The 20,225-nt window shown below is 37.2% G+C and overlaps 1 protein-coding gene across 5 annotated transcripts; it reads left to right on the top strand.

Annotated features, from left to right (window-relative positions):
• The first annotated feature begins 97 nt into the window (after positions 1 to 97).
• On the top strand, positions 98 to 20,048 carry LOC126978458 (protein phtf). Of its 5 annotated transcripts, none has more exons than XM_050827268.1 (15): positions 98 to 112; positions 520 to 658; positions 1,664 to 1,809; positions 2,751 to 2,959; positions 5,640 to 5,779; positions 7,250 to 7,393; positions 7,548 to 8,157; positions 8,398 to 8,512; positions 8,603 to 8,719; positions 9,745 to 9,923; positions 11,326 to 11,465; positions 12,721 to 12,949; positions 14,055 to 14,150; positions 15,609 to 15,851; positions 17,302 to 20,048. In XM_050827268.1, exons 2-15 carry the CDS (start codon positions 639 to 641, stop codon positions 17,449 to 17,451), a joined length of 2,538 nt encoding a protein of 845 aa, XP_050683225.1. In that variant the 5' UTR covers positions 98 to 112; positions 520 to 638; the 3' UTR covers positions 17,452 to 20,048. The 5 variants fall into 5 exon arrangements, with proteins under 5 accessions (XP_050683225.1, XP_050683221.1, XP_050683226.1 ...); XM_050827264.1 differs by lacking the exon at positions 98 to 112 and adding an exon at positions 125 to 314; XM_050827269.1 differs by lacking the exons at positions 98 to 112; positions 8,398 to 8,512 and adding exons at positions 125 to 314; positions 8,263 to 8,299.
• Positions 20,049 to 20,225: the final 177 nt, after the last annotated feature.

Here is a 20,225-nt window from a genome sequence, read left to right as displayed (position 1 = left end):
CAAGTTGTCAGACTTTGTGACATTATTCAATAACAATGTTAATAGTGAGCGTAGTGCTTAAATTCTCTTTGGTGGGTATTATTTGATTACATTCACAGCTGATTACTGTTAGGTACTATTTTTATTTTGTAAGGTGGGAAGCTAACTAGGTATCTGCCTACGTTGGTGCATTGCAGCAGTGTCTGTTATAAGTTCATTCGTTATTTTCGGTGTTGACTATTGTGTGTTATTACTTAATTAATGGTAGACTCAGTAGAAATGATATGATTGGGGTGTTCAATAAACAAGAGTATTCTAGAAGTTTTTACTTTGTAGTAGGTAACTGATAATAATTTGGTGTAGTGCTCAATCCTATCTGATTATGTTTATTTTATACTAAATTGTAATTTATTTATTGATAAGACAAATGTAGTATATCCAAACAGAGACTTGAATTCTCATGAAAATTTTGACAACATTTCTCATATTTTGAAAACACTTTTGTTCATAAAATTACACATCTATTGAATTGCTCCATAGGTAATAAGAACTTTCAACAACACATCATGGAATATGGAAATTGAACACTGTATCTGATGAATATAATTGGGAATAAGTGAAGCAGTTTCAGTGTTCTATGTCTATTAAAAGCCATCAAAATGAAAGAACTAGCAGCCTGGTAAGTTATAATATTCATCATCAATAACAAACATAAATAGGTAGTGACTTATTGAATAATGCTGACTATTGGTCTTTAGAAATCTGTACTATTGACTAATAAGTAAGTAGATAACTTAGGTATGTTGCTAGAATTATAATCTGACAGAATTAAATTTATTTAAATGCTAAAACATCATGATAGAACTTTGTTTTAATAAGTTTGGTGCACACAATGATTTTGAATTGAAACAAAATGCATAGAATAGCTAAAGTTCTACTTATTTTTACTTTGTTAACACAAGTATTATCAATATCACTTTGTTTGAATATTAAAAATAAATAGACTACTGAAAGGGCATCAATACCATATCCATATTTTTATGGATTTTTCTGAAATAATTTAGATATCACAATGAAGCTTTTCACTCATTATTAAGATAGAACTTATAATTTGTTTTATAAAACTATACATTATCTAATTATAATTTTCATGAATAATTTCATTTTCAATCAATCAGTCAATTTGTCAAACTCATGAAAACTATTATATTACTGGTGAAGGTCAAAATTATGTAAAATATTATATTTGGGTTGTTAGTTTAACACTGGCTGAGATTATTGCATTTTTTTTTCCACATCTGGTATTATTATCTCTTATTTCACACCTATTTCTACTTTGATGTAGCTATTAATTTATAACTGTGTGTTGTGAGAGTTTTTGTGAAATAAATATTATGTTCAAGTTTTGATTGCTATCGTAAAGCATAGCTGTATGGCTTGGAAAAGGCAACATAAGATGCAGACGCTCATAATGTTCCACTTTTTGATATCAGACATTGATATTCTCCATTACAATTGGTCAAGAGACATCCATTTATAAGTCCCACGGTGTAAGGAGCTGCGTGACTTGATCGGGCAAATACTACTCAGACTCACACTATATTATCCTTGTTGTGGTAGAATGAAAGAAGGTGCTCATTGAGTTGTTTCCTTACTCCTATCACAAACAAATGTTTGTTTACAGGTACCAAAAAAAGATTAGTTCATATGACAAAGAAGAATGGGAAACAATGGTGGAACAGTTGCTGATGCGGGGGACTTACCGGCGACGCATTATAGACTTCACCTCGCACGCGCGCTCCTACCTGATAGATGTGGATCTAGTGAGAGGTATATGTTGATAAGAATAACACTGCGGTATCTGTTGAGTGGTCGCGTTTGTGCTTATAATATGTCTCATTGAAAACAGCCAGAAGATTGTTAATAAGTTTCATGCAAGTAACATACAGCCGGGTACGAACTAGCGCAACTAGTGGCGGCACGTGTACCCGCTCGGAGCGCGGTGACTTGTCCGCGTTAACCGAACTAAAGCTTTTGGTTATTTAGTTCAGTAAACTTAAAACACCGCAGCGCAACTCTAACTAGTCAACTTTCTACCCAACATAGCCATCTCCAAAAGTATCATCGTTCCACGTGTTTATGTACACCCTCATGGAACGTCTCTTTCTCCTCCACACGGCAATCTTTTAGTAGGGTGGCGATGATGTGCTGGCGGGATAGACTCGTGAAGGTAGTTCACAGTGAATTATTTCGGAATTACTTATATTTGAGGGGATTTTTTCAAATTTTTGCTACAATGTCGATTCTACTGCTACTTTACAGGGTTAATGAATGAATGAATATAAATATCATATAAGTATAAATATATGGAGAGCTGAGCGTTTGTTGGTTTTATAATGGCGGTAAATACGAATGATTGTGTAAGAAGATATAAGAGGGTTCAGATTCAATGTGTTGCCACTACACACATGACATACATTGACATCTAAAAACAACAACACACTCCGGCAATATTTGTCAGAAACTGTTATAAAAATTAATTTTAGTGTAGGCTCGCTGTTGTGTTATCGTTTTATTAAGAAATACTCTCTTTCCTATAATAATATATACACGTACTTAGTTCTTATTCGGATAATACTTATAGCTAGCAAAGCATTATGTAAAATATTAGCACAAAACACATGCGGCGTTCCAAGACTAAAAATAAATATATTTATTATTACTGTTGTTGTAATATCATTACAGGTGTGACTTATTTATAAATGTTTCAGGTTCCTCATTCCCGAAAGCCAAGCCCACGCTAGGAATGCGGCGCGTAGTGTGGTTTGCACTAGTTCGCCTCCTTTTCCTGCCAGGGTTGTACCAGTGGTGGGCGCAGCAGACGTCACCAGTGTGTGCCAAGTTCCTCCTTACTGTGTGGTGCCTACAAGTAGTCAATATAATCCTGTATTTATTGGCACCGTCGCAGATCGATGTTGATGTAAGTTTGAAACTCTATTGTTATATCAATAACTAGCTGACGCGGCAATGATTGCTTTGCCATATAAATTATTTTTAGTGTTCGGCCGCTTTTTCTCCAACTTACGTTTTCATCCAACTATCACGAAAAAATCTTTTCATTTTTCGTGTTAATATAACTTAGCCTATGACACTCACAAGAAAATTTTTTTCTCTTGTTAACAGAATTTTCAATCTTTATAAATTATAGCCTATGTGTTATTCCGATGTGTAAATTATATTATTTTAAAGTTTCATTAAAATTTGTTCATTAGTTTTTACGTGAATGAGTAACAAACATACACCCATACATTCTTACAAACTTCGCGTTTATAATATTAGTAGGATTTGTATCAGTAATAAATAATTTTGAAAGTATTATAATTAGTATAGTAAGTTAATAATGTTCATTCGCATTTTGTTTTATAAATGGACCCGACCCAAAGATACCAATATGAAAGTAGTAATGGTAGTTGCTTGTCTTCTTACCGTTACTTACTCCGAGAGCGTCTTGTGTTGCGGGTTGCCTCTAAAGGAGGCGTCTCTTCGATCCCAGCGTATGTGTATTTGCTGACGAGGGTCTCAAGGTGAAGGAACCTACAACACATTCCTGACAAGATATTGAAAGGTTTTTTGTAAAGTAGACCAGCCGCACTGGTATCATCAGGGCTTGGAACCCCTGGGGGGCGTTCCCACGCACGATAGACGCGACGTCTGGCTGCCGAACAACATCCCGAGAATTATATCAATAAATCGAACTAATTTTATTCATTTCGCTCAAGATTTAGAAGAGAAGATTAAAAAATTATACTTGTTACCATTTACCACCACTTCGGTAAAGGTTGAGCCTTGGCAAAAAACTCATTGCCATTGTTTTAATTCAATGATTACAGCTTCAATGTTTAACAGATGATTTTAATTACAATCTATACAATACAATAACGTGAAACAGAGTTTCCTATGACAGGATCATGCAACCACCACAAGTAGTGACAGTTCAGGAGCTTGACGCCTGGACCAGCCATCGCCTCCTTCAACCACATTTTTGGGCAGTGAACGACACGCCCCATTATACCGCCCCCATGTTATTTAAGAGATCATGACGAAACCTGCCACAGGAACACATTATGCAATGTGCTTATTCTCCCAAATGACTTTTAATCGTTTATCATAATGTCTCACATGTCAATAATAGCTCTATTTCAAAGATTACAATTCCAATAACAATATCGTTAAATTGTGATTATGGGTACTGGAAGTAATAATGATATTTTAATCATTTCTCAAATGATTAATGTTCCCTTAATGTACTACTTAAACAAAATATACGTATTCAAATTGTTCGCTTATTCGATTGTTAATTTTAAATTATATTTATTTGTCAGTAATTTTTATGTATGCTACAAATGGAATATCCTATCAAATTCAAATATTTTTATTCAAAATAGGATATGCAATTACATACCTTAAGCAAGTCAAAAACCACCACATAATTTATTCATCAGAGCTGAGTAGAAAGGACGCAGAAACTCAGCGGGCTTCTTTTTTTCATTTTAAAATCCGATATGCAACAGAACGAGAGGCAACAGTTAGAATTTATTATGTTTTTAAAATGATAACCCTCACGTTTAGGATTAATACACAAATAAAAATTGAAAACAAAATTTTATGAACGATGCGGGACTCGAACCCACGACTGCCAACTGGGAGTGCTCTGCCAACTGAGCTAGCCGTTCGAGTGACGTATCGTCATAAAATCTTGAATGCTTTGTTCAACTCTCAGGTTGTGTCTTCATCTACAGGATCAACTTTACAGTGCATAAACTGCTCAACCGCAATATTTGGACCTTAGAAAATTGACGTGAGATGTCGCTCTTGAAAATCTAAACAATTTTTATGTTTTTAAAGTGATAACCCTCACTTCTAGGATTAATACACAAATAAAATTTGAAAACAATATTGTATGAACGATGCCGGACTCGAACCGACGACCTCTCGCGTTCGGTTCAAATTACCGCATCGTTCATAAAATATTGTTTAAAAAAAATTGTGTAACAGTTTGAATGTTTATTTCTTTAAATTAGTGTCTCTTTAGGACCAAGGTTATAACTAGCGACAATAGCCTCTTCTGCAGTAAAAGATGGTATTGATATCATTCAGAGAAAATTTTAAAGAAAAAATTATTTAAACCGTTGCATCACAATATATTCTTGATCGTGTTATGTATGTACATTGGCTCATAAAATGTTAGCACAGAACAAACATAAACTTATAATGCCTACTACTCGGCTGAATCGAGTTAGTGAGTTTTTGTGGGGCGATGTCAATGCTTTTACAAGAATCCAGAAAATGTTCAAAACAAATCGAATGAACTTCAAAAAAGTTGTTGAAAGACATTTTTGTGGTAAAGTTTACTATAACATAAACCGCCGTGAGGCTATTTAAATTATAAATTTGATTTTATCGACATTGTATAATAAAAATAAGAAAAATTCCGCTGGCTTTCTTATGGGCATAATTCTTCTCAGGTATGACGCATTATGTCTGAATGGGGTTTCACTTTCAATAAGTGATTTCCTATCCTATTTTGAATAAAAATATTTGAAATTAAATTTAAATATAATACATATGTTAAATTGTATGTATTGTATGGTGTATTTCAGTCAAACTGCTGGATTGTGCCCGCGGTGTTGATGTTGGTACTAAGTATGGTCCACTCGCAAATCGTCTGCACCACGGAGATGGAGCTAGCAAGAGTTCGGCCGAGACCTAACTTTAGAAGAAAATTGCCGCGATATTTCAGGTGAAACATGTTTGACTTCAAACTACGCTGATGTTGGACTATCTTATTATCTAATATTTAAAAAAAAAAATTGAGACATTTGATAATTTCAATAAATAATATAATGAAAACATTTTGAATCATGTATGTTTAATTGTCTCTTAACTGTTTATTAAACTTACACGATTTTCCAATTTATTTTTATAGTCGCTTCGGAGATATTCACTGTGGTTTGTGCTTTCAATGGCAGATATTACGTTGATGTTGCGAGCGCCATGATCGCTGACACAGGAAGCTCGCATCAGTGCAAAAATATCAGCAGTTCATAGAAAGCCTACAGCACGTAGAATATCCCGTGAGTTTCTATTTAAATGTAGTAACAGTATACTTAAGTGTTACACAATAATTAACAGATAAGAGACAGTTTTTCATCATCATCATCGGAAGACGTCCACTGCTTGACAAAGGCCTCCCCCAAAGATCGCCATAACGATCAATCCTGCGCTGCCCTCGTCCAACCTATTCCGGCGATCTTTACCAGATCGTCGCTCCATCTTGTCATCACCAACACTACGTCTTCTGCTACGTGGTCACAATTCGAGGACTGCTCCATCGGCCATCTGTCCGTCGAGCTATGTGACCTACCCACTGCCACTTCAGTTTCGCAACCAACTGGGCTATGTCGGTAACTTGAGATCTCCTACGGATCTCATCATTTCTGGTTCGATCTCGCAGGGAAACGCCGAGCATAGCCCTCTCCGTTGCCCTCTGAGCGACAATGAAGTTACTGATAAGGCCCATAGTTACGTAGACATAGACGTGGTCGCTACGTCTGCGTTCCGTATGTCATTACTGACAACACGAACTGGTTAAAAACTTTCGTCTTCAGACAAAGTGGTATTTTGTTATACATAACATTTCAAAAAAGCAGGTAAGTACCTATATCTGGTCTAATAAAGAAAGGTAGGTATACCCCTCACCAAACGTGTAGTTCACTCCGATTTGCTGAGAATAGTAGTGCTGTAACAAAAAATACAATCTCGGAGTCGACAGTAAACGTGCTCAAACAGGTGCAAGTGGTCTGGCGGCCACTGCGGCGATAATGGTTATCAAGAACACGCACAGTTGTAGGGCCTTGGAAATATGTTCATTAATTATCACTTTCTTGTTTCAGTGTAAGAAGAACACACGTGCACTTGTAGGGCCTTGGATATATTATTATTATTATATATAATTATCAGTTTCTTGTTTCAGTGAACGATAAAGAATCATTAAAATAAATGTCGTATTGATCTGGAACGAAGCTCATTCCATAGCTTTTGATGTGGTATCGCTTCCATGGAAAGGTTGACTAAAATAATGCACCATTCATCATTTCAAGCAGGATTAAAATTATAAATTTTTCTAATATCTATTCGCCTCGTGCACTTAAGTGTTAACTTGATAATTTAGTTGTTTACCTTATGATGCTAATCAATAAGTTCTGTATAGATCTCGTTCAGACTGTGATGGAGGAAGTGGTGGAGCATCGGCAGAAAGTGCAGCCACTTCTAGCCAAAGTAAATCACGAAAAGTCAAACCGCCCAAATACAGACGAAGGCTGTCTAGGATGGACATCGCCGATGCTGGCCCCAGGTACCTTAAAGTAAAATAATATAAAATCAACTTGCACACGTATTCGCTTAGAATTTGCTTAAATTGGATAGTTTAGTTAGTTCTGTATTTAATAGATAATGTTTATAAATATGACGATATATAATGAATCTCTATAATATTAAAGTATTTTTAGAAAGAGAAGAAAAGACTCAACAAAGGAAAGCCCTAATGATCTCAATATAAACACCAAAGATAAAGAGCAGAAGAAAGCGAAGGATTCAGATGATGAAGAATATATGGCTTGGAAGAAGTCGAATGCTTCGGCGACGGTTACATTAACACCACCTACTGAAAGTGCAAAACCATCATTCAACTATAAGCCTAACATTCTAACAAAGAAATATTTAGAGATATTTAATGTCCGTCAATACCAACGAAATGTTCCTCCAATATTGGCTGATGGTGACGATGGCTTCGAAAGCCTAAATGGATACAATTCTAGTGAAGGTGACAATCGAAATAAAAATGCACAGATTAAAATGAAAACAAATGAAAAAGAGAATGTTGTAGCGCCGACACCTGAGAATATTGAAACGGCTGATGCTAATGACGTAATATTTGAAAAATGTAAGAAAAGTGTCGACATAGAAGAGAAATCAGCTGAGGCCGATTCGGATAATGAAGTCACAAGTAGTCCTAATGTTGGCAAAAGAGCGGGTGTTAGATTTAGAAAGGCTTGGTCGAAAGATAAAATATCGTTAGTAAATGAGGATACTTTTACCCGCGTTCAAGATAATCACAAGGTAATCGAGTTAAAAATAAGTTTTGTTTCAATGAATATACAATTTTATGATGTTCAGCTATTTATTTCCTTACCTTTCTTATAACACTTTATTTTTGAACGATAGGTTATACGCGCTCAGATTAATCAAGAAGTTTTCCCAGGTAGCAAGTGTGTTCTATAATTATTAAGCATGATGTGTATTATCTGTGACGTTTCTGTGAAAGTTGAATGACAACATTAATGTGGGTGGTTTGTTCAGAAAATAGATACTTACCAGTCTTCTTCATCCGATGGAGAATGTTCAGCTTCTGCGCCATCAATCGCCCTGCCATCGCACCATACCATGTCTGACTGGGTTGGGCAAATCACTAACAGTAAGCAAATCCATGAGCTTTAGTGTAACATGTTGGAATGTACGTCGCCAGTCAGGTGGTGTTTGTTCATCTGGTGACTGTCGTGTGCAGGCGAGGAGAGTAGCTACGGCTCACCGTCGGAGACGGGCAACTGTGACGACGGCTTTCACCACGCCGCCGATAGCTCCTGGGATCCGTTCGCCATTTTAAATCCTACTAGCGATACAGGTATTTACTTTTCACATTCATGTATTCATATAAATACGGCACAATTTGAATGAAAACCTGAAAAAACCGATATGATATAATAAATAGTACAATAGTATATAATAGTATAATTTAGACTTTAATAAAGATGACAGTCAACTTAAGTGTTAAAGATTCTTTAACACTCAAGTTGACTGATAACAGTGGGATGTGTTTGAGCTTAAGAGTTACTGCAAAGCTTGAAACTGGTTTCAATTGCACGATTATTAATGGTTAAACTCACTTTATATGTACTGTTTCTTTAAGCTTGTTAACCGGGACAAGTTTCCTAAGTGTGTGTTACCTATCAAAATGCAAACTAGGCTGGTGTAATGGTAAGATAATATCACTAAAATTTCAAACTACTGTGTTAAATGACTAACTGATGAGTGGAATAGTGTGTACAGACATATACATGTAAAAAATTCTCTCACTGTCATCAAATATTCTGCATTTACTGGCTTGATTGATGTGCCCACTTGTTTTGTCACAGTTAATAATGAACAGGACCCGAAACGAATTGCTGACATGTGTGCAAAATACTTTAAAATCCATCCATGCATGCATGTGGTGCGCAAAATGCTGAAGCCACCATAGAAAATAAGCCCTTACATCAAAAGCAATCTGTCGATTTCAGACTTATTTTGTGGTGGGGAATGGGGAGATGGTCTCCGGTCCTCGACACTAACCTATGCGAAACATAGGCACTAGGCCGCTATTTCAAGCCGGTATTCTGTGCGAGTGTGGTATTTAACCAGGACGAGTCTTGCCCGATTGTGCTGACGTCATAAGACAGCAGTGTGACTCTCCCACTTCTAAAAAGCCCTTAGTCGTCTCTTACGACACCCTTGAGCCTGGGACTCCCCTATTCTTTTTACGCCCCAGGTAAGCACAGGGCAACGGCCACTTCACTGCCAGATCATGTCAATAATTTGTAACTTAAGATATGTTATTAGATACATACATTTGTCACAAGCGTGTCAGTCATAGTTGTAATGTGTTGCAAGTAAAATGCACGATGTGGGAGCGCGGGTCGACGCTGCGCGCGGAACTGTCGGCCGTGGACATCAGCTGGTGCGTGGTGGCGCGGGCCGAGCGAGCCATGGCGGCCGAGGGCTGTCCGTGCGCGGGGCCCGTCATGGCCGCGCTACTGGCTGTCACCGCGCCTGCCATGAGGCTCGTACAGGTAACTACTAGGACATGGGTATCACATAACTATTGTTGCGATACTGAGACGGCGAAACAGCGTAATGAAATTCGCTTGGTGCTAGAAACCAGAACAATATCCTCTCTGGCTGATACATTTCACCTCTCGTACCCGGAGTGTAATTTGGAATACTCCTTTATAACACGGGCTGGCATATTCATAAACGCTTGTGACCCGCAATGCAGCGTGCTATCCCCTACACTGTTCCATCTGCATATCAATGATATTCTGCAAATCAGCAGTATTCATTGCTATGCAGACGACAACACAGGGTATGCTTCCTACACCGGCCGTGCCATTATGTCCCGGGATAGCGTCTATGAGAATCGGAACAAATTTGTGTCTTAAATCGAGATTATGCTTTGCAAAGTCTAGGAATAAGGCCGAAAAAATTTAGCCCAATTCAAGTCCAAGAAGACTTAAGTTTGTGCGGCTCCCGCTAAAACTCGCTAAGTCTACCTTTGTCGTATCCCCTCCATTCGTGATCACTCCTCTAACTGCCACAGCCTGTATCGGCATAGTTTGTGTCGATATATCGAGTGACGTTCAGATCCGTGGTCACTTAGAAGAGAAGGCCAAGAGATAGCCTCTAAAAAGCTTGGTGTACTCAGTAAAGCGAGACAGTACTTCACTATAAGCCACCAATGCAACTATGTAAGGCGCAAATTGGGCCTCACATAGAGAACTATTCTTGCCTCTGGGCGGGCTCTCCCCAGTACCAGCTCCTTCCATTTAACCCCATACAACGAAGAGCGGATCGAATAATCGACAATCATGACGTCATCTCCGATCGGCTTGATTCTTTGGCTTTGGGTACTGGTATGAGTTATCTCTGCATCTTCTACCGCATTTACTATGGGGAGTGCTCATAGGAGTAGTTCGTGTTGTGTGTTCCAGCGGCCGAATTCGACCACCGAACATAAGGTCAAAATGCAAAATACCACCCACATCACGTTGACGTCTGGCATTCCAAAACCGCGCGTTTTTCAAGAAATTTCTTCCCTCGCACAGACACTTTGTGGATTTCATTACGTACCATACGACTTAGGAACATTCTTAGTCCTAAATTACCACCGGTATATCAAGGATTCACAAAATTAAGTCGAAACTTGTATTTTGCATTACATTCACGACCTGTATGTGGGAACGATGGTCGATCACTCTGTTGTGTATCATATTCTGTGAGAGTGAGCTGCGTATGAGCGCAACATTGCTAATTCTAACTCCCTTTTATCATTGACAAATTGTCACGATTAATTCACGTGCAAGACAAATTATTAAGTATACACAACAGTCGCTTAAATAACTAGTTCTTCACCTACACGATTGTAATTTATAAATAGGCCAACAGTTATAATAATAATTTGTTCTGTTTAATCAGATGGCAGTTGAGCAGGATAGCCGATCAGACGAGGAGTTGCAGTCCATATCACTCACCGGCTACGTACCCGAGATAATAGGGAACTACACACAAGGATCGCCATTGCGAGCGTTTAGTGGCGCTTTTGGTGATAATATCTGGTGAATATTACTATTGTAACTCATACACAAATTTGTTCTACGACAACGGTTGTAAATATTTTCAACGATCTGAACACTCGCCCGTTCCCAAACTTCCATTGTTAGCTCATACGCCATACAAGTTTTAGGTTCTATCTTATATATAAAATTCTCGTGTCCCGGTGTTTGTTACCAAACTCCTCCGAAACGGCTAAACCAGTTTGTTTGAAAATTGGTGTGTATATCGGTAGGTCTGAGAATCGGTCAACATCTATTTTTCTTATACTTATATGATAAGGGTGACCCTGATTTTTTTTTTTTACTATTTTTTTTATTTTTATTTTATCATGATTCAACATTAAAAAAATACATACAACTCCAAATTTTCACCCGTCCATGATCAACACCTATTTTTGTACCGCGATTTTTATATTATTATGTTCCACATCCGTATGATAGCAATCGAATATAATAATTATTTTAGTTCGATAAATTTTATGTCGATATAATATGTTTGTACTTTGTATTAAAGTTACTATGTAGAAAACAACATTGTCTTGATAACTGGGTGTACTCTAATTAAAGTATTTATTGTTTTAATGCACTTTTGAAATGAAACTAGATTTAAGAACAAATAAAATAATGAAAAAACTGATCCAATCGACCGAATAATAAAAAGTTATAAGGAATTTTGTGATTACACAGAGACTGCCACATTAAAATGTGACATCACATGTTAATTTTTTGAAGAGGCTCACCGGATGAGGGTGTGATGTAGGAACCGCCTACGGACATCCGCAACAACAGGTGTCAAGAGATGTATTACCGGCCTTTAAGGTGGGAGTATGCTCTTTCTTGAGGTCCCTAAGTCAAGTCGGTTCGGGAACAGCAGCTGGTAATTGATTCCACAAAGTGGACAGAATACTAATAATTTAAATGCCTTCAAATTTGTATTTCATATATGCCCTATAATGTCTTCTTCTTCTTCGCGTGCCTCTCCGACTAGCGAAGGTTGGCGGTCAGCTTTGGAGCTTCCTTCGCGTGGCGAAATAGTTTTGCCGCACTCGCGATGCCAGTCCACTCTCGGATGTTGCGCAGCCAAGTTTTTTTTCTGCGACCTACGCCTCTTCTTCCGGGAACTTTTCCCATCATGATAAGTTGTAGGAGTTTGTACCTCTCGTGCCTAAGCACGAGCCCCAAATATGCGACTTTAATATAATAAACCCTACAATGTAGATGGAGACAAAAAAATGTGTAAATAATTCCTTTATTTCAGGGAAGTATCTACAAATATGTTGTCATTCGTGCTCCGGTTCACTCTGAGCGGCTTGGTGTTTTTCCTGCTAGCGGTGGCGGAGCGCGCGTACAAACAACGGTTCCTGTACGCGAAGCTGTTCTCACACCTGACGTCCGCGAGGCGTGCCAGGAAGTCGGAGCTGCCACACTTCAGGCTGAACACTGTCAGGAATATTAAAACTTGGCTCTCAACGCGCTCTTACTTGAGAGTGAGTATTTTACAACTACTTATCGATCGATACGATCTTTTTAGGTTTTTTAAGATTTCATTCAAATGGCGACAGTTACTTTCAATACACTGAAGGAAGATCTTTGTGCTGCAGAATAGGGCTATTCGCGCTATTTATAACTTAGATCCTAAAGAATAATTAATTACTGTTGTTTTTCAATATATCCTTGATAATATTTTTATATGTTCATAAGCACATTGAGGAATTTGCTAGAAACAGTGACAATCATAATGTTAACACGAGGAAGTTACGTCTTTTATTGCACGATGTATATGTTTCTACAATATGATCCCAGAAAGTGTACAAAACAAATGTGTTTTGAAATTTAAAAGAATTGTTAAAGAACGTTTGTGTGGGAATGGTTACTATAGCATAAACGATTTTCTTAATGATACCGCAGACTGGGAATGAAGCGAACACCCTCAGGCTCTTTAATTATAAATGTTTATTGTACGATATTACATTGTAATCCATTTTTTTATTTAAAAAAAGCCCGCTGAGTATCATGCGCCCGTTCTTCGCTGGTCTGACGTAGTCTATTTTGAATGGGTGGTAGTTTTTGACGTTGAATAAGTGATTTTAATTCTATTTTGAATAAAAATATTAGAATTTGAAGCGATAGTTGAAGTTTCATTGAACTTTCTCCAACGTGGTGGTCATATTTCGAGCAAGAACCGTATCTCAGGTATGAATGTCCTGATAGTGGAATATAAAAAAATGCTCGCTGTACCGCTACCACATTGGAGTCACCACCAGTGGGAGGCTCCTTTGCACAGGATGCCGACTAGATTATGGGTACCACAACAGCGCCTATTTCTTCCGTGAAGCAGTAATGTGTAAGCATTATTGTGTTTTGGTCTGAAGGGTGCCGTAGCTAGTGAAATTACTGGGCAAATGAGACTTAACATCTTATGCCTCAAGGTGACGAGTGCAATTGTAGTGCTGCTCAGAAATTTTGGATGATTTAAGAAGCCTGAGCGCACTGCATTGTAATGGGCAGGGCGTATTACCATCAGCTGAACGCACTGCTCGTCTCGTTCCTTATTTTCATAAAAAAAATAACAGTGTGGGTTTTTTATTGCAGCGTCGCGGGCCACAGCGCTCCGTGGACGTGATCGTGTCTGCTGCGTTCATGATAACACTCACACTACTGGCGTGCGTGAGTGCGCAACTCCTGCGGGTACGTACGAGTGTCGTGTTCACCGACGACCAAATAGAAACTTCAGAGAGCTTCATAGTTACGAAATATATATATTTAGACTAGCTGACCCGACAGACGTTGTTCTGTGCATAATAAATAAAATACTGTTTTTTTTTTATGAATTTGTCTGTAATATTTCATAACACCAAGAATTATTTTGTAAAATATGCTCCTTGTTGTTAACTATAATGAAATTGTTTCACAGCAGAACTGTCAAACCGTGCGTCGATAAATTCTTTCATAGAAAATATGTCCGTACAAAACAAATGTTGGAAATAAAAATAATTATGGGTCCTTAATCGAAATAAAAACTATCATATCTCTCAAGTTGGACTAAACTGCACTCCATGAAGTAATCCCCATTAAAATCCGTTCATTAGTTTAGGAGTCCATCGTGGACAAAAAACGTGTCACGTAATTTATATATATTAAGATTAGAGATTTCTTAACTGACGGTCTCAAGGCTTGACAGATAGAAAACGTAGTGACTCAAAAATTTATTCAGCGGTTCAAGTTTTATGCTGAAGTTAGTCGTAGCTTCGAAGGAAATGACATTATGTAGTTTTCTTAACTCATTGGTTCATATCATAGAGCAAGGCAGTAGTTTAACGGCCGTTCCCAATATTCAGTCTCTTACTTGAGATTAAAATTGTAACTATCGTTGACTTTTATGTCCCAATAAACTTATCGACGGTGACTCACCTTATCTGTACACGCTGTTCGTCAATGGGACGACGTATAGCTTACCAGCTATAGAAGTTTGTATAGAAATTGCAATTCACGCGTCCCAATATAAGGCGATAAGAATGACCCGATAAGTCATATTCCGACAGCTTCAGATAATTAGTTAATTACGGACAGTAGAAGGTAGTAATTTATCTCTAATGAGATGTTCTCTACCTATAGATAGTATATTGGGAACGGCAGTAAGCCGGCCAATATTCAAGCACTCTACAAAGCTTAGATCCGACAACATATGGAGTATATTTTTTTACGAAAGTAAGGGACGAGACCAGCAGGACGTTCAGCTGATGGTAATTGATACGCCTTGCCCATAACAATGCAGTGCCGCTCAGGATTTTTGAAAAACCCAAAAATTCTGAACGGCACTACAATTGCGCTCGTCACCTTGAGACATAAGATGTTAAGTCTCATTTTCCCAGTAATTTCACTAGCTACGGCGCCCTTTAGACCGTAATGTTTACACATAACTCCTTGACGGTAGAAATAGGTGCCGTTGTGATCTTGCCTCCTTCCTGTGCAAAGGAGCGTCCCACTGGTAAAACTAACTAACTCATTGGTTGGTTATTGATAACTTCTAGTTCGATGTTGCAGCGAATAAATTCGGAGTAACAAAAATAGGGTTACGGATGGGTTAATACAGAATGTATCCAGGGCTCTAGTGATATCTATAAGTATAGAGACTGTCGGTTGCAGGACTCAATAACTCTGGAGAGGGGCTGGTTGTTAGAGGCGATGGTGTGGAGTTGCTGCCTGGGCGTGTACCTGCTGCGTCTGCTGACCCTGGGCAGCAACGTGAACAAGAAGTACCGCGGCTGTCTGTCGGCCATCCTCACGGAGCAGATCAACCTGCACCTGGCGATAGAGCAGCGCCCAGAGAGCAAGGAGCAGCTGACGGTTGCTAACAACGTGCTCAAGCTGGCCGCTGACCTTCTGAAGGTGAGAGACGTTACCACTTGACTCCTTTATTACTACAGGTATTTGACGCTCAACCAACCAAGATTTGTTTCGAGTTTTTTTTACTAAAACATGTAAAGGTCTGTCGAGAGGCACACGATGCTGGCCAGGTAGAGACCACGATGGAGTGGTGACGTGTTCTTCTGCCGCCAAGCAGTAATGTGCAGTATTGTGTGATTCAGTTTTATACGCGTCGTAGCTCGTGACACTACTGGGCTGGGATAACACCTATATGTCACAAAGTAACGAGTGTTATTGCGATGCTGTCCACAATTCAAGTAACGTGGGCGGCACCGCATGTAATGGGCCACCATCTGCTGATCGTGTTGCTGGGACGGTTACTTAATATCTCGTATATAAATAATGATTTATTATAAACTACAGACATTGTAAATATTTGACTAAAATTGTTAATGATAATCTGGCGACTTCTTGAGACATTCTAACGCTTTACAAAGCGCAGGTCCCAAAACATAATCCGATGTTAAAAGTGCCATCCGAGTTGGATTCGACGAGTAACCTGTTTCGCGAAATGGTCCGCATTTCGCGAAACATGCCTAACTGGATTGTTTGCCCGAGGTAGACGTACTCGTCGACAATTTCGAGAGTACAGTTCCCAATTGTTTTGAGAGTAAGTGCATCATGGACATTTGACATGATCTTCGTCTTGTCGTACAATGTGAACGTATATACCACAAAGCTTGTACTCTCTTCCTAAACGGCAGCAACTTTCCTGTGGTTCCTCTGGTGTTGCAGGGGAATGTGGGCGGCACACTCATATCAATCAACATCAGGTGACCTCTACGTTTGTCCACCTCCTTCATAAAAATATAAATACAAACTATGTGGTAAAATCAATCCTTTTTCAAAATATCTATTAAAGACATCTAATAGCTTTCTGCGTTCAATTTGTAAAATTGATTTTTGCAGTCCATTGGTAAAGTGAAAATAATTGAATATACCTCGTAGCTGTCATATAAAGCGCTTTATACCAGTCGGGGAGTGGAAGTAAATTTTCGTCTCATGTTTCACTCAACATTTCAACTGACTTACAGGACACTACTAATTTTCGTTAGTAATCATTGTCCTTTCCGAGAAAGATCAATATACAGTTTCACTTTTCATAAATTGTGTGGCACTCTCTCCTACGTCATGTCCCCACACGGCCCACTCATAACCTTGGACCTTCCGCCCTGAGCGCTCGACTCCCAGATTTTACGACTGCATTAAAAAGGAGGAGCTCTCCAACAGTGTTACGAATAAGAGCATAACGTATAAAAGATGATGGTTGCGGCAGAAAACAGGCTGGTGTGTCAAGAGCGTCAGCTGGAGGAACGTGGTCTGATACTGACTAGTTTTCTTCGCTCTTACTTTAGTTTGAATGTAGTCGCGAGGTGTCTCCTGTCTGTACCATCTGTTTGTCTATTTCCAGGAGCTAGACGCGCCGTTTAAAATATCAGGAATCTGTGCCAACCACTATCTGTATACCATCACCAAGGTGGTAATCCTGTCCGCACTGTCGGGGGTGCTCTCCGAGATGTTGGGCTTCAAACTTAAATTACACAAAATTAAAATAAAATAACAATTTTAAATTATTTCATCGTAGTGTCATAGACGTGTTAAATTAATACTTAAGTAGTTCAAATTGCGTCCCAACAAATTTTTTTTTTGGAATGTAGCATTTATAGTTGTAGTTGCTTGTTATGATTATGATAGATTTTTATATTAGAAAGTAGTAAATCAATGCGTTTTATAAATAAATATATCAATCATGCGGAGATGTAGTCAAATATTATGGCGGTCACTATGTTTGTATTTATTTTGGATTCCATTAATGGAATTATCATGAAATTATTATTGTTTATATTTTATTCTTAATTTCTGCGTAGTTATTGAAAAAGGTTCCAAGCCACAAACATCACATTTTAAGGAATTCGTGTTTAAAATTTAATAAATATTACTGTACTAGCTGACCCGGCAAACGTTGTTTTGCCATATAAAGTACAATTCACGCGATAGTTTTATAAATAATAGCCTATGTGTTATTCTGGTGTGTAAGCTATATTATTGTAAAGTTTCATCAAAATCCATTCAGTAGTTTTTGCGTTAAAGAGGTACAAACATACATCCAGACATACAAACTTTCACATTTGTAATATTAGTAGGATTCCATACATGAGAGTTGGGCTACTCAGTCATGATGTCATATAAAGAGTGACAGTAGGGCTGCCAATTTTTGTCAGTCTGATAATGTGAATCACGTGACCAGTTTTGTGTTCCTAACTCAATTTCGACATGATTGTGGTTTGGAACGTTTTTCTGGAATTACGTCCAATTATAAGTTGAAGCTCCACTTGTTTTGGATTATTTCCTTTTTTTATGTTTATGTTTGAAATAAGCAATAGGTAAAATTTTGGTGTCATACTCAATTAATAGAGTAGATTATAAAAGTATTTTAATAAAATATTTTTTTCTGTTTCATAAAATACTTATTCGAGTATTTGACTATTTGTAATTTAGTTACTATTTTTGTAATTTAATTATAATATATTACGATTCTTTGAGGCTATAATGTATATCATGTTGTTATAAAAGTCCGTACCTACTTATATTGGTTAATGTTATGATGTACCGACATAAGTTGGTGTATAGTTATATAGTTACAAGGGTTTATAAAAAAGGAACGATTATTAATTATTCCTTTTTAACCGACTTCTAAAAGGTTAAAAGGAGGTTCTCATTTCGATCGGTATTTTTTTTGTATGTACACCGATTACTCTGAGATTTATGATCCAATTCACATAATTCTTGATTCTCCATGCGGGATAGATTCCATTTGGTCCCTTAAAATTTTTATATAGTTTGGCTCAGTAGTTTTTATTTTATGAACATTTTAATGAAAATTTTTGTCTATGTGAATGATATAATTGTTGTTTGTGTACGGCTTTTTTAGGAGTTTTCATTCAGGTTGATTATATATTAAAATAACACTAAAAAGTAAAAAATAAAACGTTTATAAACCGACTTCAAAATCTGAAAAGTATTAAATAACTAAAAATTTAATTTAATAGAGGTCTTATGCAAACTTTTATCTTTAATGTTAATAAAATACCTACTATTATTTGTATGTGCTACATATGAATAGCTTTAAAGTCGGTGCCTTGCATGAAAGGTTTGCATAAAAGGTGTATTAAATTAAATTTTTAGTTATTAGATACTTTTCAGTTTTTGAAATCGTTTTTTTAAACGTAGTTTTTTCGTGTTTCAAAGTGTTTACTTTGTTGTGTCGTAGGCGAATCGAGTCACACGGATTAACTTTCGAGATTATTTTTTTTTATTCAATCCAAAATCCTCCAACCTATGTTAACACAGATCTATGATCCTGGGATCATAGATCCCAAATATATAGTGTATGTAAGCGATATATTTCTGGAAATATATCGCTTACATTTGTTAATATTACTGAGTCTGTATTTTTCTTATTGTTTGGTTACCTACTAACAAACAAATTGGATATTTTATTAATTACTTGTAATTTATTAAAGGAAATGTAGTAAAGAATTGTGTTGTAACACAGAGCGATATTGTGTATCTGAACATTATCCGCGTGTATCGTGTTATTCCTGTAATGTATAACGCTGGTACCAACCGGGACGATATGATGGTTCCGGCAGTTCCTTATTTTTCGGGATTCTACATTAGCAGGGTGTTCGTCTTCTTACGTAGTTTGGACTTTACTGCATAGTATATACACAATATAGCATATTAATTCATTTAATCTAAGACACATTGATCTCAATTATGACTCAACAAATCTCATTTAAATAGATTCATTAACATACCTAGGTAATACGAATTTTTATTGACGGTGATAAATAAACTCCTGTCGTTGTTGAATGGTTTTATGTACCTATAGATACTTTAATAATATAATCTAATTGAAATACTTTATTTCCTTATCATTTTTATGACAGCCATCTTGTAATAAGGGCACTATATTTCACGCCAGAAGCACTAAGATAATTAATATTATTATTGCTGGTCCTTGGGAAATAAGTTGTTTCGTCAGTTCCTTATAGCATTACTAAGATATGGTAGAACCTTTTTAGAACAATGCACTGGAAGTCTTGGGCTCAATATACGTAGATCATGCTTACTGGGCAGTATAACAGTCATTCATTTTATAGTTAGTTGGTTGGTTGTAAGATTCACAATTCAGGTTGTTGTGTAATAAATTGATTAATTTTAGCAACAATAACACGTATTTTTATCTATTAAAGTCGAAAAACTAGGTAGTGAGCATGTTTATCTTTATCATATCAATGCTTAAAACTGACATTTTTTTGCTACGACTAG

The sequence above is a fragment of the Leptidea sinapis genome, chromosome Z (genome assembly GCF_905404315.1).
Source record: "Leptidea sinapis chromosome Z, ilLepSina1.1, whole genome shotgun sequence".
Taxonomy (NCBI): domain Eukaryota; kingdom Metazoa; phylum Arthropoda; class Insecta; order Lepidoptera; family Pieridae; genus Leptidea; species Leptidea sinapis.
Note: the sequence above shows the minus strand (reverse complement) of the source record. Positions and strands in the feature narration are given on the sequence as shown.

Bases quoted from the DNA above. Each gene is read 5' to 3' on its own strand.
- LOC126978458 (XM_050827268.1), top strand. From the start codon at position 639: ATGAAAGAACTAGCAGCCTG. The intron at 659-1,663 runs GTAAGTTATAAT...GTTTGTTTACAG, and splicing joins ATGAAAGAACTAGCAGCCTG to GTACCAAAAAAAGATTAGTT. The intron at 15,852-17,301 runs GTGAGAGACGTT...GTCTATTTCCAG, and splicing joins TGGCCGCTGACCTTCTGAAG to GAGCTAGACGCGCCGTTTAA.